General features: G+C 38.6%; 1 protein-coding gene across 1 annotated transcript in view; it reads right to left on the minus strand.

Annotated features, from left to right (window-relative positions):
* Positions 1-19,408, minus strand: part of DCUN1D1 (defective in cullin neddylation 1 domain containing 1) — a 31,976-nt gene extending 12,568 nt beyond the window's left edge. Inside the window, exons 1-4 of the mRNA XM_080811942.1 lie at positions 19,294-19,408; positions 6,972-7,188; positions 5,059-5,227; positions 1,991-2,121 (exon numbers count right to left, since the gene is read on the minus strand). Coding sequence (XP_080668068.1) covers positions 1,991-2,121; positions 5,059-5,227; positions 6,972-7,188; positions 19,294-19,296 — 520 coding nt within the window. The 5' untranslated portion in view covers positions 19,297-19,408. The remainder of the gene's footprint in view (positions 1-1,990; positions 2,122-5,058; positions 5,228-6,971; positions 7,189-19,293) is intronic.
* Positions 19,409-25,183: the final 5,775 nt, after the last annotated feature.

Here is a 25,183-nt window from a genome sequence, read left to right on the forward strand (position 1 = left end):
ATCATTAGTTTTGTGCTCCAATAAAGGAAAGGGATATAACTAAAGAAATAGATTCAACCCATTTAAATCAACATTTTATATTCATAACATTTTATTTAATCTTACCAAAATATTGTGCTACATTTCTAAACACAACAAAAATAGTTACTGCAGTGTATACATACAAATTCAAAAATTTTAATCAGTTTTTACTTGTGGGAAGTAAGGAGGAAACTAGGAAAAAAGAGCCCAGTTAACTGATGGCCACAAATAGTAGAGAAACTAACCCAACATATCATCCATCCCAGCTTATTTTTGCCTGCAAAATGAGGAATTTTACTGCAAGAAGAAAATCCAAACTAAACTGAATAATCAGTTGGAAAGGAGGCTTCACTATTTGTAATTCTGCTTTACAGATATGTTGTCTATCTTCAATCAATTCAATCACATTCAGTCACTCATTAGGCCAAATTTCCAAAACAAATGTACACCTATCTCTTCCTCACTGGCTTTCACGCACTTCCTTGGTCTAATCCCTATTCACATAATCCTTTTCTCAATGCATTTTCCCTTCTAATTTAAAATATAAAGAAGGATTAGTACAAGAGGCCCCTATTAGTCTCTCTAACTACTATCTTCAAAATCAAAAACAAACTCACTGGGTAAGTTATTTAACCTTCCTGTAGGCATATGAAGGTTTCCTCATCTGCAAAATCAGGATAGAAAAATGGCCAGCACTCTATTACTATGTATACGGCACACAGCAGGTGACAAATTATTGAATGAAAAAATGAGTAACTCATAGAACTGTTAAACATGAAATGAAGCAGTTTATGTACTTAGCACACTGCCAGGCACACAGTAAACAGAAGATACTGATACCATCAAAATCTTCAGTGTATCCCTACTGCCCACAAATCCTAATTTAAACTTTTTCTGCCCTGTTTTTATTTTTATTATTATTTTTTTAATTTTTATTTTTTTTTCTGCCCTGTTTTTAAAAGAAGACTGTGGTTGTCAAGCCTTACAACGTCTCACCAACTTCATCTTCAAATAAGCAATCCCACTAAAATCACATTAATGTTTTCTCTCTCCTACAAAGAAGCCAAGCTTATCTCTGACATTTCAGATAGTCATTCATAACCATCTTCTCGAGCACCTTTTATCTTTCCTTATAGAGTTAAATACCACATCCTTTAGTTCATATCCCATCTTGCCCAGGAAGCATTTCCCGACCATTCCTGCTTTTACTCATTACTCCTTTTATCTAAAACCCTCACACACGTTTATTATTGTGTATTACCCGCTATCGTCAAATCTTTCTAGGTAAACTGTAAAATGACATTGTAGCTTTTACTTTCATATCCCTTAGCCATCCCCAAAGCAAGTGTATGGATATTACATACAGCACAAACTGACTGATCTAAATTGTTAAGAGTGGTGATTATAGATAGGATTTCTGCATAAGATTATACTCGATAATCTTCATTTTTATTCTTTCTTACAGCTTCCAAACAAATCATAAACAAAAAGAATAGATTTCTTTAGCATTCTATGACTCAGAAATCTTACGGTGCTATTTCTACAGATCCACAGTGAAATAATTTATGGTCCTATGAGCCTATAATATCTTCTAGATAATAAATGTTATTTTATATATATACACATACATATACACAAATATATATACACATAAATATACACAAGTAAATAAATGTATACATGTATGCCAGTGAAATTTTAACAACTATTTATTTTCTATATTACAGTTCTTAAAAAAAAAAAAAAATCAGTGGTTCAGATATGGTATCCAGGGTAAACTTATTATCTAACATGCATGGTATTTTCTGATTAATTAAAAGTTCATTGTTTCTTATTGTTTTTCAGTAACTGGTATTTTCATGATGACTTAATGCTCAAAACACAAAACTTTCTATTACAAAACAAAAGTGACACTGTCAACGTATTTTAATATATTTGAAGCACCAAATATAATTTAAAAAATTCTTACCTAATCCTTTTTGTCCTGGATTCTTTGCAAAATTAAAAGTAAACTGGTAAAAATCCTTAAATCGTCCTGGCTCTTTCAGTTCTTGTTCCATCTTGGGTATCTGGGCCTTTAGTTTTTCTATGCTGTCACATCTACATTATAAAATTAAGGTTTATAAAAGATAAACTTTTTCACTATAAAGGACTAACATATTCCTATGGTAGCTTTTATTTATTTCATAGAACTTTTTTAAAAAATCAGTTGAAATTTTACCTTTTTACATTACATAAACAAGTATGGGGTTGGCTGGAGGAAGTAAAGTTCTGGAGCGATTGTCAAAATTACCATTTTTAAAAGAAATGCAGTATTACTTTTAATTATGTAATTCACTGGACTATCAACGTGCCCAAATTATAGAAGTCAGCTACAGTGAATAGAATGTATAGTAATCACCATAACAATCACCAGTTTAAACAGTAGTAGATACTCCTTACCTGGTAACAAGTCACATGTCTAGCTCTCTAAATGAAAGCACAGTGTCTCTTCCTTAGATGAGGAAGCATTCTCCTTGAAAAGGTGTTGTTATACAAACTATAATAATAAATATCAGATGAACCCCCATCATCTCCAACTGCTTATCTCAAATCAGTATTAAGCTTTTTCTACATTTGCAAAGCATTCAACTCCAATTCAAGGAACTGAAAAGGTCTATGTACCCATCTTTTTCCACATAATAGCCTGAAGGCAGAAATCCTTTATCTTTTTTTTTCTTAAGATTTTATTTATTTATTGGGGCGCCTGGGTGGCTCAGTGAGTTAAAGCCTCTGCCTTGGGCTCAGGTCATGATCCCAGGGTCCTGGGATCAAGCCCTGCATCCATCCGGCTCTCTGCTCAGCAGGGAGCCTGCTTCCTCCTCTCTCTGTCTCTCTGCCTACCTGTGATCTGTGTCCGTCAAAGAAATAAATATATAAATATTTATATAATTATATAATTATATATTATATATAATTATATATTATATATAAATATATAAATATTTATATATTTATATAAATATTTATATTATTATATTATATTATATGTAAATATTTATATATAATATTTATATAAATATTTATAAATATATATAATTTATATAAATATTTATATTATTATATTATATTATATATAAATATTTATGTAGATATTTATATAAATATTTATTTCTCTGTAATATCTCACAGAGAGAGAGAGAGAGCGCGCGCGCACACGAGTGAGCGAGCAGGAACACAAGCAGGGGGAGTGGGAGAGGGAGAAGCAGGCTTCCCGCCAAGCAGGGAGCCCAGTGTGGGGCTCAAGCCCACAACCCTGGGATAATCCGAGATGAAAGCAGCCACTTAACGACTGAGCCACCCAGGTGCCCCAGAAATTCTTTTTATAGATTCTACAAACCATCATTGCATTTTTCCTTCTAATCATTTCTGCTTTTATTTCTCTTCTGTGTTCTTCATAACACCTTCTAGCTCATTAGTCTGTAGATTAAAATTTTGATTTGGAAGTTCATTACATTTTATATGAATTCAATTTCAAATGAAAAATAAGTAAGTTCTAGTGGAAACTGTCCTAGTACAGAAAATTCTAACAAGATCAGGACAGGTCAGGTATGGGAGGCAGAACACAGTGTCTAGGCCAGTTATTAATTTATTGCTCCTCAACTTTAAGCCTACCCTTCTTTGCCCTACTTTGTGACTATTTGCAGTCAACTACCAACTGTCAGGCTTTGTTTTTCTGACCAGTTAGCTCACTATTAGGTTCTACCAATAGAGGGCGACCAGTGGCTGGAAGAGGAAGAAGGAACTTTTTCTCTCCTAGTCTGTTTTCCGCAAAGAGCAAAGGGTTTCTGTGTGCCGGGAGCTCCCAGCAGTGTTCAGCAATGGTGGCAACTCACATGGCCCGGCCACAAGTGGACTGCAGCCAGTTTTTCTCGACTAGAGTGGCAGGCAAAGCAAGCACCACAGGCCTGGTGTTCCTGCAGCAGCCACACCCTCTCCTCGGAACTCTTCAATCTCAGCCTTGCAGGGATTTCTTTCCTTTGTAGTTTCCTTCTTTGCTCACTTCCCACCCCGTTAAGGGTGATGGTGGCTTCCTGCATCTGCCACTTCTGTTACACCTTAGAATTTTCTTTTACCTCTTTTACACAGTACTTTTTAATTTTTCCCTGTTTAAATTACTGACATAGTTTTTGTGTCTCTTCTGGACCCTGGCTGATTATAATGTTCCTAGGCTCGAGAATCAGAATGCCTGGGTTCAAATTCTGGCTCTAATCCTACCTAATTCCATAATTTCTCTTCCTCTACTCTAAAATGGGTAAACATTACTTCTCTCAGTAAAAGTTGTTGTGTAAGTGAAATACTTATTTACTTTTACTCAGTAAAAGTTGTTGTGTAAGTGAAATACTTATTTACTTAGCATAGTTCCTGAAATAAAAATGAATGTTCAACAAATGTTAGTAGCTATTATTACTCATCATCTACTGAACACAGAAGAGGGCAGCAACCCATTACCGCTCCATATACTGAATACTTTTTCATATTCTCATTTACTATGGACAATTAGATACCATAGTTAAAATCTCTACCCATGACTTTTTAATTTATTTATCCCAAGACATTTAGCTAATCAGCTGTTCAAGGTATAAGTGGAACAAAAAGCAATTAGTAACTTCTAAGATTTTACATTCTAGGAGTTTGTTTACAAATTCAGAGTTCACAACCTCACAATGAGAAATAAATTATAGCTTGCTCATTTCACTTATCCATGTTAAATATTAAAGCACAGTAATTTATTTTAATATAATGAACCTTCCTTAGAAACAAATGATAAAAGCGTAAGGCAAATGGGATAGGCTAAACTACACAGAAACCTTGACAAACCCAGGAAACTATACAACATGGGAAGAAGCTAGCAAACTACCCCATTTCTATTTATACCAATGTTTGTAGGCTGGTAAATTTAAAAACTGATATTTACAAATTCATAACACAATTCAGTTCCACAGTTAATTCTCATAGTAATGTACCTATAATTTCCTGTAGTGATTATAGACTCACCCTAACTCTGTCATTCCGTCCATGAACTCTTGTTTGGAGAACTCGCACTGTGTAGCTGCTCTGAACTTCCATGCAATGATCAACACACTGATGCTGGCGGGATCGAGTGCCAGGTCATCACAGAATTGCTGTATACCATCTATTCCAATTTTATTTTCATCTTGAGGATCTTTAAAAATAACAGTGCAATATTAAATTAGTGCCATACTTTATTATGCTATGCTTAAAACTGACAAAGTAATGCTCTATATTCCATTTTTTAAATGTTCATAATGGGTCAGAGATATGAAATGGTAATACTCTAACATATTTTCCCACTATAATTTTTTTAAAAATTGTTTTTACTAACATATAATGTATTATTTGCCCCCGGGGTACAGATCTGTGAATCATCAGGTTTACACATGTCACAGCACTCACCAAAGCACATACCCTCCCCAATGTCCATAACCCAACCATCCTCTCCCTACCCCTCCACCCCAGCAACCCTCAGTTTGTTTTTTGAGATTAGGAGTCTCTTATGGTCTCCCTCACGATCTCTTCTTGATTAATTTTTCCTTCCCTACCCCCACAACCCCGCCCTGCCTCTCAAATTCCTCATATCAGAGAGATCTTATGATAATTATCTTTCTCTGATTGACTTATTTCACTCAGCATAATACCCTCTAGTTCCATCCACATCGTTGCAAATGGCAAGATTTCATTTCTTTTGATGGTTGCATAGTGTTCCATTGTATATATATACCACATCTTTATCCATTCATCTGTTGATGGACATCTAGGTTCTTTCCATAGTTTGGCTATCGTGGACATTGCTATATAAACATTTGGGTGCACATGCCCCTTCGGATCACTACATTTGTATGTTTAGGGTAAATACCCAGTTCCCACTATAATATTTAAAGCCATTTTGTCCCTGAAATGGCATTCTTGAGATGAACAGGAAGATTGGGGGGCGGGGGGAGGTGGGCACTTGATTTTCAAGTTTTATTTATTCGTGTGAAAAATGTCCCATACTCGTACACACTCAGAAAATCAGATATTCCTATACCAAAAAAAGGATTTTTTTCTGAACATATGTATAGAATTTCTTGTTTTCTTACAGCAAAGTTCATTTTATAAAGGCAATCATTTCTTAATATCAGAAAAACTATAAACTCTGCAATTCAATCCCAATCTCAACAATATAAACATCTGCTGTTCAAATTAAAGAAAAAACCCAACTATCAATATATTTACTGATCAGATGGCAAAAATTTAAAGTAATGACAAATACAAGAAGAAAGAACCACTCATACAATGCACTGTTGTAGGTGATTTGCTAGTATCTCTAAAAATAAAAAACGTGTGTATCTTTTGGCTTCTGGGCATAAGTTAAGCATAAAATGTAATCCCACTTTAGGAAAATTTTTGAAAGAAAGTATGTATATTTCTGCATAAACATAAAAGATATGGAAGGATCCAGACCAGACTATCAAATATTGGTTCCCTCAGGAGAATAAAGAGGGAGAAGCTATCTACTTCTTCTTTATTCATCTGTTATATGTTGTTTAACTTCTTTAAAGTACTATTTCCTAATTCTTTAAAGGCTGTTAAAATTATTTCTTAAAATTGGTTCAGCAGAATTTTATGAAAATAAGGGGGAAAATCCAGGCCCCCAGTGACTATTCTGAAACTGGATCTTGGGGGAGAAAAGGGGGTGGGGAGGATAAGGGAGAAAGAAATAAAGAGGCTAAGAAGAAATTTTAGTGGAAAGAGGGAAAGAATTTCTCTCAGATCTCTTGAAGTAATTCTAAGATCTACAGAGCTCTGTTGGACACATTCACCCAATTTATGTTCTATGTATGCCTGATTTCTCATAAGCATGTAACTGGAAAACCTGGTTCAAAATATTTAAAGTCACAAGCACTCACCTTTGTATCTATTGTATAGTTGTTCTAACTTCTTCCTGTCCAATGATCCTTTTACACTCTCTCGTATATAAAGTTCAGGATTTTGGAAAAAATTGTCTGTTGCAACATCTAACTTCCAGTCATTTTGAGACAAACAACTTACTGCTGTTTTTTCACTAGATTGTGTGAAGATCATAAACTGACGAACTTTATCCTTCTGCGATGATTTCAACTTGTTCTATTGAAACCAAAAAATAAATTGAAACTCTACATAAAATCAGATGACTATATCTACATGGCTAACTAATCACTCTTAGCAATACTTTTTCCTCATAAAATATTAAAATATTTCAAGTCAAGCCTTATTTTTGATCTATTAACCAGATAGACAATTTTTTAATGTAAAGCACAAAGTTTGGTATTATTTTACAGAAGAAATTAAAAGACGAAGGAAATTCAACCACCCTGCACTTCTCTTAAAAGTGGATCCTGAGCGCATATATAAAGGTTCTAGAAAGGGAAATACAGATATTCTCAAAACCTTGACCAACCACAAAGCTCTATAGGGATGCATAAGGGGTGGTGGTGAAGAAGTGACATTATCTAGCCAGCCAGAGTCAATGACGCCAGAGAACAATGAAATTAACAGGTATTACTTGCAGTCTTAAAACCCTTTATAAAGGATATAGGGTACAATTCTCCCAACCCCACCCCTTGTTTTCTTGCTACTTTTATCAAATGTGAAAAAGAAATATGAGCACCCTACATTTCTCCTAATGGTGTTCAGAAACCAAGATAATTATCAGAAGAATTTCCCCATATTTGCATTCAAATAGAAAGCAGTGCAAATATGAACAAATACCCTGGATCCTTCCAACAAAGGTAATTTTAACAGATTTCTTCTTTCTTTCCCCTGAAAGAATCACCTCTTTCCCTTGGCCCAAGCCTAGCAGAGGCTCTCCCCAAACAGGCTCTCTGCTGTAATAACCTCTTCTTATTTGCCTTATGCTGACATGGATTCCTTTCTCATCTGACCTGAACCCCGTGCAAAATTAAGAAGGGCAAATAGGCCCTTTACTCTCCCAATATCAAGGACCATGTTTCTCCCCATCCTTCCACCCAAACTGATCTCCTGTGCAATTTTAACCTCCCCATTATTATTCTTCCCCCTACCAAGTCCTATCACCATCTCTCAGCAAAGTACGTGAGTTCTTGCTGAGCTGCTACTTCAAGGGGGAAAAAAGCACATAAGTAAGGCACACATTAATAGACAGAGTTCCGGGACACCTGGGTGGCTCAGTTGGTTAAGCAGCTGCCTTCGGCTCAGGTCATGATCCCGGCGTCCTGGGATCGAGTCCCACATCGGGCTCCTTGCTCGGCAAGGAGCCTGCTTCTCCCTCTCCCTCTGCCTGCCACTCTGTCTACTTGTGCTCACTCTCGCTCCTCTCTCTGACAAATAAATTAAAAATTAAAAAAAAAAATTTATAAAAAAAAATAAAAAAAAAAATAGACAGAGTTCCATGGATTAAGCAACACATCTGAGAATCCCAGCCTCTTTGATCTAGCCCAAACTGACAGATCACAAACCTCAATCCCGATTGTACAGATGAGAAAAGACCCAGAAAGTTAAGGAATTTGTTCAAAAATCACCCAGGTTATTATTAGTAGAAATGGGACAGGAAGAGAAAGATCTCATTAATCTGAGTCTTCGTAAACTTTCCACAAACCACACTACGTACTGTACACAGTTAAAAGCCTTTTGAGATTTTCAAGAAAAAGACTGCCAAAAATATAAATATTTCCACCTTACTGCAGAATAAAAATAAGAACATGCAAAATCAAATATGAAAACTAACCCTATCTCTTACAATATGAAAAATGTTTATGCCCTAGAGTCTGATTTGTCAGCCACACTCCTCTCTCTGTAAATATGCTATTGTTTAGGATAACAGATTAAAATCTCAACCTCCGTTCTCCATTAAAATAAAGAAACTACAAATTCACAAACCTCGTGCTACCTCACTAATAACTCTATCACCTCTGGAAACCAGATAACTCATACCACATTACACAACACATCTCTCAGACGTCTAGGATTCTTCCCTTTTGAAAAGTATCTTCTCATATGAATCACAATGAAATCAAATGCCAAGGAAGATACCCACCTTATTTTAATATACTGTTTAACTGAAAGGAAGCCACTTTGATTTCAATTTGTATTATGAAATATTATTTTTAAAATTAGTATACCTTTTTCCCTTGAGAGAGATAGTATACTGATACACATTTTAATTTTTCTTTGAAGAACAGAGAAGTATCTGATGGTCACTATGATCACCAGTGACCACTGTATAAGGCTGTAAAAGTGTTGGGAGATTAATCTGAAGTATACCAACTACAGGCTACATCCTGGAAATTACTTTTTTAATTAAGCCTGAATTAACTTCTTTGTATTAACTTCTTCCCATTCCCCTAAAGTTGGAGACAGAAAAACAATCAGCATTATTTGGAGTTTCACCATTTAATATTAAATCCAGTGCTCTGTTCCCTGAAACTTGAATCATTTTTGCTGAAAAGAGGAAGGAAAAATATAGCTTAAGTCACTTATGCAAGCCAAAAGAACAGTTCAGTCTATAATGACTTCTTGTCACAGTGCCAGATATAAGAAAACTGGGGAACAAAGATAAAAAATCATCCTACCCACACAAATTAGTAACAAAATTATACAAATGAATAATTTAACTCTATTATCTTATTTGAAAAAAAGTACATGTAATAAATAATGTCTTTGTATATATAAATTAAACTTTTAACTGGTTAAAATTTCCAGTATATAGGGCAATATCAATATATTTTAAGGAAAGGGCTGTAGCTACCCCACTTCCAACACCATAAAGGTTAATGAGTGAAACCTGGCACAGAACTGATAGGATGGGTTTCTGCTAGGCCAAGAAGTAATAAGCAATCCCATTCTTGAAGTCTGGTAAGTGCCCTCCCCTTTTTGTACTTATAATGCACTCTTACCATTTTTCTGTCAGCTCTCTGTCCCTAGAATCAATCTTAGCCATGTGCTCCCCTACTAGGGAGGATGCACTCAATTCCATAGTCTCAAAGTCTGTCCTAGAATAAAGCTGGAATGTACTACATAACAGTTTGTCCCTTCCCCAAGTTCTCTAGGAGACCTCTAACACTCCCACCCTCTTTTCCCAGGCTACATGGCGACATCAGGCAAGGTTTTCTGATTTTAAGAGCATAGCATTAAAGGTTTAAATTTCTATCAACTTAAGGAAGAGAAAAACGGTATCTAGCCAGCAAAAAATTATTTACAGGGGATGAGAGGGTGGATAGAAAACTAAAGTACAAGACAAAAACAGATGGATTTTCTCTATTTCTACTACAAACGCAGTGGGGATCTTCCTGAGAGCAAAAACATGTAACAACTACAATGATTCAGCACGCAAATAAGTATATGTCATTTACTTTGATTTTTTTAGTTTGTTCCTTTTAAATAAATCTTATTTAAATCAATCATTAAATAAATCATTAAATAAGATAATACAATCTTCAGTACTCAAACGTGCTATCAAATTTTCAAGGAAATTCGGTATTGAAATATGCAAAATGTATAAAATACAGAATATACTCTGGTTATTTTTAATTCTAGGAAAAAAGGGAGGGAACAAGAGGTAAGGGGAAAGAGGAAGAATAGGAGAGTGAGAGGAAGGGAAAAAAGGAGAGAAGTGTTATCTTTTGTAACATAAAGCTAATTAAAATTGTATGCGGTCACCAAAGTTAGAGATACTATTATAATTTTGGACAGTAAAAAACACTTATTTGTTCATCTGTCCAAAATAAAAAATCCAGTTAACAACATGTACTGTTCAATGCATAAGTCTAACATGTCTGCAACTTTTTTTCAGTCAAGAAATTCATGAATCACATTTAAAATAATAGTTTAAGGGGCTCCTGGGCGGCTTAGTCAGTTAAGCGTCGGCCTTTGGCTCAAATCATGATAAGGGTCCTGGGATTGGCTCCCAGCATCAGAGCCCAGCATCTCCCTCCCTGCTCAGTGGGGAGTCTGCTTCTCCCTCTGCCCCTCCCCCCACCAGTCCTTTCTCTCTCACTTTCTCTCTTTTTAAAAATTATAAAAAAGTAAAATAGTTTACCTGGGGAAAAAATGATTTGGATATAGCCAAGTATCATATAGCCAAGTACATTTTACCACTGAACCTATAAAGTCTGTGTGATAGAAGAACGGGGACTTAGAAAGGCTTGGGATGCCTGTGTGGCTCAGTTGGTTGGGTGTCTGCCTTGGGCTCTGGTCATGATCAGGGGGTCCTAGGATACAGTCCTGCATTTGGCTCCTTGCTCAGGCGGGAGCCTGTGTCTCCCCCTTCCTTTGCCTGCTGCTCCCCGTTTGTGTTTTCTGACAAATAAAATCTTAAAAAAAAAAAAAAAAAAGAACAGGGACTTAGACTCTATAATAATGATCATAATGTTAAGAAATTCCTTTTAAGTATTTCCTTCCAGAAAAATAATGAACATGGAAAATTATTTCCTAGTCAACTAAGTCCTAATAATTCCAAAATGGAAATAATTTTAAAGGGCATTTTGAAATGCAAAAAAATTGCATTTTTAAAACAAAAAATTAAAGATACATTATTTCTATTATTCTGAATTTTCATCTTCTCACCCTTAAGTTTCAAATACAGTGTGAACACAAAAAAAAAGAGAGAGAGAGAGAGATACTAAGGTCTTTACACTTTTAAAGGAATTAATTTTCTAACTTAATTCTAGTTCTCTCAGGATTTGATGAATCTAGTTCACAAAAGGCGTTTTAAAAATCAAAATACTGTAGCAATCACCCATAATACTCACTAAATGCTCTGTATATTGAATCTCCTGTGTTTACCATATGATTAACAGTTTAACTTTACCTGAAACTTAGAAGAGCTAGTTTAAGTCCAGAAAAATCACACTTTCCGTATATGATACATAGTATTCAGCAGCTATAACCAAATGTTACCAATATCCCAAGCCACTCATCCATAAAAGAGGTAGGATTACTGGTCTGAAGTCAAAGTGGGAAGAAAAATCAATTCAACTAATGAGACTACCGACTCCTAGAGAAGACTTTCACCTAAGGGCAAAGTTCTGCAGGAAAGCCAGACTAAGAATCTAGGTAGAAGTTAGAAATCCTCTTCTCTTCTACCTGTACAGAGAGGTAGTATATGATTAGTGTAGACTCTCAACCAGACTGGCAGGATTTTAATCCCACCTATGCCTCTTAATTGCTGTGTGACTTTGGGAAAATTACTTAATCTCTGTGTGCTTCAATTTCCTCATCCATAAACAGGGTGTGAGATTACACGAATTAATTCAGGTTAAACTCTTACTTAGAACTGTACCTAGCACACCGTAATGCCTCCTTTCAAGTTCATGAAGGAAAGAATACTCCAGAGGGAAAAAAAAATTATGCAAATGATAGAATAATCATAACCAGAAAACTAGCAGCTAACATTTGAGCTCCTACTGTGTGCCAGCACTACACTAGATATTTAATTATTAACAATCATGCAAGGTGGTTATCACTGATTCCACTTTACCAATGAGAAAACCAAGCCTCAGAGCTCAATTTATCTAAAGATAGACTCATACAAAAAGTAGCAGAGTTAGGAAAGAAACCCTGGTGCCTGGCTTCAGGGCATGCAGTCTTTCCATTTATTCCATATTGTCATCAAGTGAAAGAGAAAACAGAAAGGGCAAAAGTGCAACCACTGCCTAATTATGTGTGAACTGGAGGGAGGAGGGGAATTGTGAGGAATATTTCTTCACCTATTTTTACAGAAAAGTTAAGTGATCAATTGACTTTTCCCCAATCTCATGTAAACAATCTGCATTCTGACTAATAACTGCCCATTAAGCATTCCCTCACAACCTAAATAAAAGGCTAATTTAGGGATGGAACTTCCTTTTTAGGGTTTTTGGGAAGAAGAGGAGGGGAGAGGAGGGAGATGGGTCATTTTTTAAGAAAAGTAATTCAACAGGAAGAAAAGTGTGTTTATTGTCATGTCATCGTCTATTTTTAGAGCTGTCCACAATCTATATCTTTAAATGTAGACATGGAAAACTGTAGGGTACTGAAAGTCAGTATTTCCTTCTCCAGTGAGAAGGCTTGAAACCCAGAGAAAATACTAACACGTGTAGGTTATGCCCCCCAAAATATAAACATGTACAATTTCAAATATTAAGCAAAACAAAAACACTCAGTATTATTTTAAATTATAATCTGCAGGTTAGAATAATTATTTATGGTTAGGCCTGTGCCTCTTACCATTCTTCCATAAACTTCCCGTACTTTCAATGACCAACTCTTCTTTAAGATGTGTTGTACTAACACTAAATTGAATGTGCAATTATACTATACAATTATTGTAGTCAATGATGTTTTATATAATAGCAATTCATCTGAAAAAAAATATTACAGAAAGTATACTTGTAAGATTCAAACTGGTTTTGTATGTTTCTCAGTTTTGTTTGGTTCAGTATGATTTTCCTCATAGGTTTTAAAAAAGTATCCCGGGGGCGGGGGTGGGGGGTGGGGCGCCTGGGTGGCTCAGTGGGTTAAAGCCTCTGCCTCCAGCTTGGGTCGTGATCTCGGGGTCCTGGGATCAAGCCCCACATCGGGCTCTCTGCTCGGTGGGGAGCCTGCTTCCCCTCTGTCTCTGCCTGCTGTTCTGCCTACTTCTGATCTCTCTGTGTCAAATAAATACATAAAATCTTTAAAAAAAAAAAAAAAAAAAAAAGCATCCCAGGGTACCTGGTTGGCTCAATCAGTAGAGCAGGAGACTCTTGACCTCAGGGTTGTGAGTTCAAGTCCCACGGTGGGTATGGTGCCTACTTAAAATTTTTTATAAAGTGTTTTTAATATATTTTAAAAAGTACTCTGTTGACAGAAATTTAAAGGATTTTCTTCTCCTCACCCTAAGAATTACTAGATATCCAAAAGATGACTTCCGCTGTAAATAGAATATAATGTTTTGATTTCAGCAAGACTGTTCCATTAAAAAGTTATTTTTACTAAATCCTGATTATCTATAATAGAACAGAAATAACCTCCTTAAAATACTTGTGTTACCCATCATATTTCAATTGGCTCCCCCAAACTAATTTTTGAACTTCTAACAAGCAGTCAAGGTAGCTAATTTAAACTTGCTTCTCCTCTCCATAAACATCTTCTCTAAAGAAATCTAGAATTAACAAAAAGATTACTCAGGTGAAAACAAAACAAAAAGAATTAAATGAGACTTTAAGAGTTTCATAGTTAAATAACTTATAATGATGACTAATATTCAAGAGTCATGTGATATTTATTTCATAAATAAATGATCCTTGAAAAATGAAATCTCCTAACTCTAAGATCTGGTATCTATTCAAATCCTAATTCCAAAAATTTTAGAATCCTATGAATAATTAAATAAGCACTCTAAATGTTTACTGAAATGAAAATATCCTAATATAACAAAGATATGGGCCATGAACTTCAGCAATTTATCTCTGTTGCTGAACACAACGTTGTGTGGAAGGATTCACAAGTGTAATGCAAAAGAATTCTTTAGAGAAGAACTCTTTAAAAGTAAATCTCTCTTAAAATTTTACAATGCAAACAAGCAGCCTAATCACCATTCGTGATTAGGTACTAATTATATAAAAGGGATTCAACAAAGTGATGAAAAATGCTTTAGTGGCATTTTTCTCTTCTGTTTTTGCTTTTTCTTAGGTGGGGTATGTACACCTAAAATGACTAGGTAAACTAGTAAACTAGCAGGTTATTCAAGAGCTTATTTGTGTCCACAAAGCAACTGATCCTGTTTGGAACTATTTCTCTTCATCAAATGTCATGGTTCATACTATCATAACTTGAACAACACACGCTGAAATTCAAAAAGGAGGTTTCTTACAGATTTTCATTATGCTTGACCCAACCTGTAAGACCATAATGGAAACAGCAACTTGACTCAATGAGCTCGGCTGTTTTTAAGCTTAAAACAAAACAAACCACCACCACCAGGAGAGTTCATTTTACTTTCAACTTTTTTACTGTATGTACGGAGAGAGTTTAAAGTTTTTCAGTTACTTAAATGTTTACATCAGATCATTTCATTTGATACAGAAACAACTAGGTCACTAGGAAATATGATAACAAAGAAACAAGAGTGAAACTAATAAAAAATTCCACACCTATACTGAAAGAGCACTTGCTGGGTTTTAAAAAAAAAAGGGGGGGGGGAGATGGGGACGTAGATAAAGTGTGCTAATCAGAGACCAGGCTTCTAAGTCATGCTCTGCCACATACTAGCTCTTTAACCCTGGTCAAATCATTTAGAACTGCTAAATCCCCATTTCCAGAAATATGTTAAAAGGACGTAGCAATACCCATGTCAAGACTGAAGATTAATAGCAGTTGTAAATTGCCTGACTAGCAGACATGTATGTTCTCAATAAATGTTAATGTCCTTCTTTCTCTTCAGAGGCCCAACTTTCTGCATATAGCTATTAAACTACGTACAAACTACTAGAACATTTTCAAAAGCAATACATGGAAGAGGTTTTGTTGTTTTTATTAATTAGCACGGTTAGGTAAACTCAATGGTCAACTAGTTTTTAATGAATACTAGAAAGTCATCTTAAACAGAATTGAAAACCCTATACACAGAAGCTGCAAGGTAAAGAAAATTATACTAACGGTTTTGTTGTTTTTAAAAACTGCTTTAAAAAATGACTGCCTACAGAGGCACCTGGGTGGCTCAGTGGGTTAAGCCTCTGCCTTCGGCTCAGGTTGTGGTCTCAGGGTCCTGGGATGGAGCCCTGCATCGGGCTCTCTGCTCGCCAGAGACTCTGCTTTTCCCCCACCTACCCCCACCTGCCTCTGCCTACTTGCGCTCTCTCTGTCAAATAAATAATCTTTTAAAAAAAATTATTGCCTATAATATTGTAACTGGACGCTACAGGAGAACAGAAATAGTCTATCATACCACTCAGAATCCTTCAGTGGCTTCCCATTTCTCTTGAAGTAAAAACCCAGTATCCTTACAATGCCCACTCATACCCACCCATCTCTACTCCTTACCACTCAGATCTCATCGGCTCTAATGCCCAAAAACCCCTTGCCGCCATACACCATACACAGTGCTCCAGCCACACTGGTCTTACCACATTTCTGCATGGCTTAATGCTTCATCTCCTGGTCTGCTCAAAATTCACCTCATCACTGATGCAGACACCATTTTGCAAACCCACTACCACTGTGTCCCCACCCTTCCCCCAATACCCCTCCTTAACACTGTTTTCTCCCACAGCAGTTAATACCTTCTAACATAGTATAAGAAAAATATATACTATGTTTATTTGTGTCTCCCTACTAAAATGTAGTCCTCACAAGAGGAGGGATTTTCATTTTTTCTGTAAAACACAAAAAATACACACATACACACAACACATTCCCAATGCCCAGAACAATGCTTGACACAAAGTGTTTAATAAATAATTGCTGAAATGAATTAAGGCCCTCCTTTAATTTACTTGTGGATATGCAAAAGAATATGAAATAAGTTCTAAAGAGACAAACAGGACTACCTTCATTTGGACTTAGAAACTGTATTTGCTGAAGGTACAATCTTAAATTTCTAAGTCCACATTTTTAAAAAAGCCATTAAAGCATTATAATTAACATCATTAGTCATCCATTTGAAATTTGTTATTTAACATATTCATTAGTAACACACGGGTTTTCCTCTTATACAAATACTGTAATTTAATATCAAATCCAATTTTCAACAATTTCTCTAGATTCCATCTGAGTTAAGATAATAATACCACAAATACTGGCAGAAATAGTAAACCAGGAGAAAAAGTTTCAGTTCTGCAACAGTTTTGCAAATTTGAACCTCAAAACCTCCTTGATCCTCAATTTCTTCTTCTGTAAAAGGGAAGAGGAATAAAACAGATGATCTCTGGAACCATTTCTGGTCTAAAAATCCTACGCCATGAATATAAAAATTTAGTAGGTTACCTGGTACACACTCTTTACACTAGATGAAATTAAGAGTCAAAATTTTTATCTGAATAGAACTTTAGAAATCATCAAACTCGATCCTGTCATCTTACAAATAACAACCCAGAAATGTTGAATACTTTTTAAAAGATTTTCAGGAATAACAGAATATTGTCTAGTTTTGAAGTTATTTTTGGTCCATGTATGTGTCAGGTAGGGCTAACTGAACATTTTTTTATACAAAATATTTCAGATATCCTATCATTTAAGCTACCCTGGAATTAACAATAACATGTCTTCTAGAAATAGGCTGAGTTACACATACTGAGAAATACCAGCCCAAAAATTTTGTCAAGAAACAAATTTATGATAAGAAACTTAACTAGAAAAATCTATGGCCTAACTTCTATTAGAGTGCATGGTGACTGAGTTTCTAAACTAACAAGAGCATACCAAGACAATTCTAGTGACATGATCTGAGTTCAGCCACCGTAAGTGTTTTAAATTAGTGATATGTTGCCACTACGGGTATCATTAGATGAGTTATGGCTAAGTTCCAAAACTAGCTAATGTAATATTAACAAAAGGACAGAAGCTTACAAGCTCCAATCCAAGCTGAACTCTTGCATGAACCACATGAATCCTGAATTCCTGAGCAGGAGATGAGCATTATCAAGAGCCAGTTAGAGGATGCTTCTGATTTACAGACTATTATGAACAGAGCACATTTCAGTGCTCTCACAGAGTGTTTACCAGGGAATTACATTTCATTACTTCAAACTTCCTACTTAACTACATGCCAAGAGCCTAAAAAAACTCCAGGAGTAGTGTCTATGACCCTCAAAATACTTTAAAATTTAGAAAATGTTTAGATGCCCTCGTAGATCTTTGAACACTGCAATGTCAATCGAAACATTAACCTGTACTTTATGGCAAGTTTTCTTACAAATACAAATAGCAAATTTTCATGAAACTTACCATGGAATGTATGACAAACCAAACCACATATCCATACATGACACCGAAATTCTGCCAAGTTAGAGCTGGAGCTAGGTAAGTGTTATTCAGCAGAAATAAGCCCAACTACAAACAGAGATACTGGGGCATTCCCTTAACACACACACACACACACACACACACATATATATATACCGTTCTCAAAGAAGCCTTTATGTTCCCCATGAGCAAAAGGACAACAATATCATTTTTACTGTCTATTCATACAGTAACCTGCATGGAATTCAACTCATGCTCAAACTATAATGCAAACATCACTTCTGGAAAAAAGAGAACCCAAGAGAGTAAGGTACAAGTTTACCAAAATGTAAACAGATAACTTGACTACCACTTTTTCAAGCTACTAAGAAGACTGTTGTTTTTTGGGGGGGGTCCCCCAAAAGAAAAAGAAGAGGGGAAAACTTGACAAACTGTTTTTTAAAAATCACAAATGGTCTTTAACTGGCATAATAAAGCAATTACTCCTCCCATTCCAAGCAAATTAAACATGTGCTCAAAAGGTAGCAAGTCTGTTTCTCCTAATTTTATTAAAATGAGAACAGGTTGCACTTCCGTACTCCCTGCCCCCCCCCCAGTCCCCCAAGCTCAGCGGTTTCCCATGTTCTGAGCGGAGAGGCGACTATAACCTCCACCAACTGGCCAGTTAAACTCTCATTTTCCAAAAGCATGGGACGCATCAAGAGGTGATGGAGAAAGGAAAAGGGCTAATACCCCACCCCAAGCGAAACAGCCTGGAGACTTGAGGGGTGTTGGAACCGGAGCGGAGGAGGGAAAGGAGCACCGGGAAAGTCTTTCCTTCTCGCCTGCGGGGCGGAGGGGGAAGCCCCGGCTCCGGGGCGGGGGGAGGCTCCTCACCCGGAACCCCGGACCCCGGTTCCCGGCCAGACACAATGGAGCCGGCGAGGGGGCCCGGCAGGGGCAGGGCCGTTGCCCCATCCCCTCCCCCCGCCCCAACGCCTCCTCCCCCCGCGCCGGGTCCGGCGAGGGGCACCGGGGGCCGCGCCCCGCGCCCCAAACTCCCCGGGGCTCCCGACTAGGCCCAGCTCCGCTCCGCCTCCTCGGCTCTCGCGTAGCGGCGGCGCCCGGGCGGGAAGGGGTGAAGGAGGAAGGGAGAGGAGAGAAGGAGAGCCCCGCCGGGGAGCGGACGGAGGCCGCGGGCCGAGGCTCGGGGCGGCGGGGTCGCCACGGGGCGGAGGGCGGCGGGGCGGGGGTGCGCAGCTGCGCCGGCCCCCAGCCGGCGGGGCGGGCGGGCGGGCGGCCGCAGTGCCTCACCATGTTGGTGTCCTCCAGGCCTCTCCCCTCCTCCTCCGGCTCCGCAGCGAATGGACGGCGGCGGCGGCGGCGGCTCCTCTCACGGGCTTGCCGGGCTCCCGCTCATGCGCAGTGCGGGGCGGCCCCAGCGCGGCCCGAGGAGGCAGCCCCGGGCCTCGGGGAGGCGGAGGGACTGGGGCGGGCGTCCGGCACCCCGCGTGGGGCTTCCCCTGGGCGCGGGGTCCCCCAGGGCGGGGGGCGCGGGCGGGGGAGGGGGGGGCGACGCACGCCCTCCGCGCGCTGACATCCTCCCGTCGCGCCGGTTGGTCTCCGGCGGGGTGGGGGGCCGGGGGACACCCACCTCCGCTTCCTACGCGCTCCTTCCGCCGGAGGACGGTGCCGGCTGTGTCTACACGGTTTCGAGGAGGGGACGAGTGGTGGCCAATAACCTGAGCAGCCGAGGGAGATTGGAAGGGATAGGACCGAGGCGCTAGATCCATTCCAAGCCACCCCTCCCCATCAATACCATTAAAAAAAAAAAAAGTGAAAACACCTCCACCCTGTGTTTCCTTCTTGGCCTCCAGGTGCAATATCTGGACTGCATCAGGTCCCCTGTGTGGACATACCAGAGGAGACCTAGTCTAGCCACGTGGGATCCATAATGTCCTTTAGCGTGGCACAGGTTCTTCCCAGACCTAAGTGTCCACTGGGAGACCAGTGTGGTCGTGGAGTTCTTGGCCAGGAGTCCTGAGGGGTCAAGGCCCAGCGCATCCAAAAATTGCAGTATCAACACCTACTATTTGCTCTAAATATCCCCTCAGGTCAAGTCAACCTTACTAGGATAAGTTTTGGGAAGTACTGTGGAATTTCTTTTTATTTTTTATTTTTTATTTTTTTTTTTTGGCTGATGGTTGACGTCACGCCAGGTGCACCGTACAGGCTTGATCTATTCTTGGTTCTAAGTCCGGTGAGGCTGAGGATACCAGGATTCTGAGCTAGGGTTCAGTTGGACAGGAATGTGCTTACAGGGAGTTCAAAACAGTTTGGAGTACGGTCCCTATCCTTAAGAAATTGATTAACCAGTTGGAGAGATGAGACACGTACATACACGAAGGAATTAAGAAAACAGGTAATGAAGCAAACCTAATCAGAAAAATCACATCTAAGACTGAGCAAAGAGTTTGGATGTGTTCCAGAACAGAACCAACTTGAATCAATCTCTTAACCACTATCCTCACCAACACCTTTTTCCCTCCAACACGGGCATACGCTACCAGATCAACCCTGTATCTTCGGGGCTTTGAAGTTTTTATCAAAGCCACAGAACTTCTCTGGCAACTCCCCAGGGCCACTTAACACTTTCTGGAGCCAGCCATTTATCAGGAATTCCCAGACCTCTACTAAGACAGATCTCTGGCCACCACAGCCCCTTGCTAGGTTCTGGGTAAACAGCTCCTTGAGGGCAGGACAGATCTGCTTTGTGCAGCCAGCCTGAAGCTGGCCCACATCCCTGGAGGTTCTCCAGGAATTCCCCTAGAGTTGACCTGAAATATGAACTAACATCTAGGGTCTTAATGAAAAGGATTCACTGTATCTCTTTCTCCACAGTGTTGTATTTAACCAAGGTAGTAACTCACAGGTTTTCTTAAGCTCTTTTTCTAATTGCCAGATCCAAAGTACATTCCTCAGTTCTCATTCTACTTGACCTCTCTCCTGCATTTTAACACTTCCTCCTTAAATTTCCTCTCCATCATTTTCCATGATTCCACTTTCTTCTACATTTTCCTCCTTCTTCTATGAATACTCTCCTTTGCTGGCTCAGCTTTCTTTGGCTCTGAAATGGTCCTGAACCATCCCTGAATCTCCTGTATACAACCTGCACCGTGTTACACTCACATTCCCACAATGTCAGCTGCTACCTTGATCTTGAGGAATACTGAATCTTGACTTTCAGCTCCTGAGTGGCAGGCCTAAACACTAATTTGGTCCCATCACCATCACAGGCCCATCAATTTTGACAAATCCCAAACCTTATCCCAAGCCTACTTTTCCTCCAGTCTTTTTACCACATCACCCAAACCAGAAGTCCAAGAGTCATGCACAATTCCTTTTACCTCAACCCCTTAATCTAATCGGTCACCAGGTCTTACAAATTTTAACTTTGACTCTCCACCCTACCCTCCATCCCCCAGCGAGCTTTGATCATATCTCTTCTCATCAGTAACCTCCTAACTAATCTGGCCTTTACTAATTCCCCATTGTTCCAGACTTATCTTTCTATAATACAAACCCAAATTTGTTCCTTAAAATTCTCTACAGGCCCCATAAACATGAGCCTCATGGGTGTGGCATATGAGGCTCTCTCGCCATTATCTGTCCACCAACCTTGTCATTTCCCCCCACCTTCCACACAAATACACCTCAAATTTCAATTTTGATAAGCCAAGCCTGCAGTACTCATTTATGTCTCCTTGCTTTCTCTCCTCCTGCTATCCCTGGTATTGAAGCTAATACTGTTTGAGAGCTTTCCATGTGCCATGCACTATTCTGAGCCCATGGCACACACTAACTTACAAAATCCTCACTTCAGCCCTGTGAACTGTGCCCAGCGATTATGCCCATTCTACAGAGGAGGAAACAGAAGCACAGAAAAGTTAAATAACATGCTTAAGTTTCCTTGGCTGGTAAGCCGTAGATCTGGGATTTTTAAACCCATGTAGTCTGGCTACAGACAGTTCTTTTAACCACCTCACTATATTTCCAACCAAGACCTCATACTCAGTTCAAAGACCATCTTCTCTGCGGTCATCTCCTGACCTCATTCATTCCCGGATTCCAGCAGTTAGGCATTGTTTTTCTTTCTGCACTTGTGACACTTCGTATATACTTCTATTACACTTAGGACATCGTGACATCACAGGATAATCATGGCCTGCATGACACCTCCCCTGCCAGACTGTGTACTCCTCCAGGTCAGAGACCCAGCTGCACACATCTTGGAGTTTTCAGTGTCAAAACAAGTATCTGACATACATGACATAGAATGTGCTGCATGATAATAGATGGGAGATATCTGATGTCTGCCAATTTGCCTTAAGACTATGCCTATGTTTGTTATTGTAAAGGAATGTCTGTCCTCTTTGGCAGATGTATGTTACACCATATGGTCAGATGGTAAATGTAGTAGCAACTGTACCCATTACAGCGCTTACAAGCTACAGAACTGAATGTGAAATGGAGAATTATCACTCAGTCATCGTTATCGAGAGAAACATATTTGTTAAAATAGTCCCGATTATTTTTGAAATGGAAAAGTCCTAAAGATAAAGCACAAATTACAATATGTGATCAACTGAGGAATATTCCTTACCATGTTCATGATACTTTTTTGTCATGAGGTTTCAGATATTTAAGTTAAGACTTTGAGTTTTTTTTTTTTAAGAGCAGAATTTGCAAAGATTATTTCCTAAGTGACAATCTCAACACAAAATAAGAAATAAGGTGGAACCATTCAGCCGAAATCCACTATTCTCATTCCCTCTGTATCTATAGACACACACATCTCTATATATAACATGTGTGTGTGTGTATATACACACAGAGAAAGTACATGCATACATATATATATTCACTGTGCATTATAGCTACATAGACACATTAATATAGAGTATTTATAGATAGTGTAACTTTTCAAGATAAAACATGCAACTATTTGAAAATGCATATTGCCTCGGATGCTTAAAAATTCATGTCAAGATAAATATAATCACTGATAAAATTGTTACAGTTCTGTTTAAAGAAACATGTGAAACCAAGGATTCCATACTTTTAAAATCTGTCTTGTAGCAAAGGGAAAGAGCAAAAGTAATCTGAAGAGACAGATTGCTAACATTTCGGGTAGTTCATCTAGCTAAAATTAAGCCTGCAGGGAAACCATGTATACATAGTTACAGTTCAAAGGCACTAGTCTGGGATCCACAGCCACCACCCTCCCACACTTCACTTGGGTGGACTTGATTTTGTCCAACATTTACAAAATGTGCTTATTGAATTCAAGCCCGCCTAGTTATAAATACATAGGAGTAAATGAGACTGACCAATGCAACCTATTTTAGTTTGAGTAAAACATGGCATTTCAGTCTTGTTGATCCAGAATGATAATATTTTAAAGGGTGAAGCAGACAGGACGAGGCCTCAGAGGCAGGGACAGGCCCTAGTGCAGTTGCAAAGAATCTAATGTGAGAGCCAGAGCCCCAAATTAATGCCTAACTCACCAGGGCAGGGGAAGAAATGGAAGCCTTTTGGCTCTCCTTTCCCTAGTAAGAATGAACAGTGTAACCTGAAGAAATGAATGACTGCCTGGGACCCTTTCCCCCACATTCTGAACTATTTGAATAGGAATCCTTAATCAGGACAAAAGGATAAACCTTAAGGAATCCTTAGAAAAATGAGCACCATTGTCCTCTTCACACAAAAGAGCAAACAGAAGGGTCTCCTCTAAACAGGAAAAGGGAGTATTCACCAGAACCAGTCTGTCACCTCAAGGTACATGTGGATCTGTTGATTTTAGCTGCTCCACACTCATGGTAGAGGAATGGACTTGCAGTAACAGCTGAGACTGGAGGGCCAGCAATGGGAAACCATCTAAGACCATCACTGATGATGTCACAATGTCCCATTGTCTCCAGGTGTCAATCCTGGACCTCCCCGCCCAGTCCCGTTTGGCCTCTCCCACATGAGACTTCAGCTCAGCCTACGTGTCTGTCTTAGACAGCTCTGGTCAGTTGCAGAGAGTAAATTCATTGAAATTGTGAAGGCTGAAATAGTTCTACAGGTAGTACTGTTGATAGCCCTCTAGAATCCAGAGTGTTCGTCCCTGGATACTTTGGGTATCTTCACTAAGGCATTTGCCACTGATGATGACAGAGAAAATGCCAGTATTAAATCAACAACACCTTGCTTTCCTGTCTTTATTCAGCGCATAGTGCAGAAGGCATGCAGATTTCTCTGGGACTGGGTATTCTCAATTACAAAATGAGAAGATTGGGTTGAATTGTGGTAAGGTCCAATCAAACCCAGAGTTTGTTTGATTCCTTCCTGGTAGACAATTAGGAGCTGTCCTCAAAGATCAGGAAAGTAGAGCTTGTCTCATTCATTCGCTCATCCATTCATTTCTAAGTGTATGAAGTACCTAGACTAGCACTGTATGGCAAATATAATACATGCTACGAATGTGAGGCACATAGGAAATTTTAAATTTTCTAGTACTGACATTTAGAAGACTGGAAAGAAACAGGCTTACCCTGTTTCATTTTTAATATTTAACCTAAGAGATCCAAAATATCAACACGTACTCAACCTAAGATATTACTGAGATAGTTTACATTCTTTCTTTCAGAGCAAGTCTTGAAAATCTGATCTGTATTTTATACTTAAAGTACATCTTAATTTGGACTAGTCACATTTCAAGTGTTCTGTTGCCACATATGGTAATGACTACTACATTGGCCAGCACAGGTCCAGACAGTGTCTTGCCTGGAAATAGATAACAAGTGGGAGAAATAAGTACTCTTACTTCCAGGAAATAAATGAAAACCAAATAAATTGGTTATATCTATATATAACCAAGAGTAGGACAAAACTATTTAGAATTGGGGAAGCTAAGGTGGTTCAACTAGAAAAAAAATTGGGGTCAGATTAGCTTACAGCCCTAAGAAAGAGAAAAAAATGATAAAAATTACGAAGAAGCTCCTAATGTAAGGTTATCATTTTGAAAGCAAATCTACAGAAAGAAGCAGTCAGTGAAGGAATCTGCAAGTGAAGCCCAAATGGGTTAATATGTTGAGAGGACTCTTCAGGACATTTGGGAGAGGAGATGATTGGGCCAAGATCTTCAGAGAGAAAATGCGTG

This window comes from Martes martes, assembly GCF_963455335.1.
Source record: "Martes martes genome assembly, chromosome: 1".
Lineage (NCBI taxonomy): Eukaryota > Metazoa > Chordata > Mammalia > Carnivora > Mustelidae > Martes > Martes martes.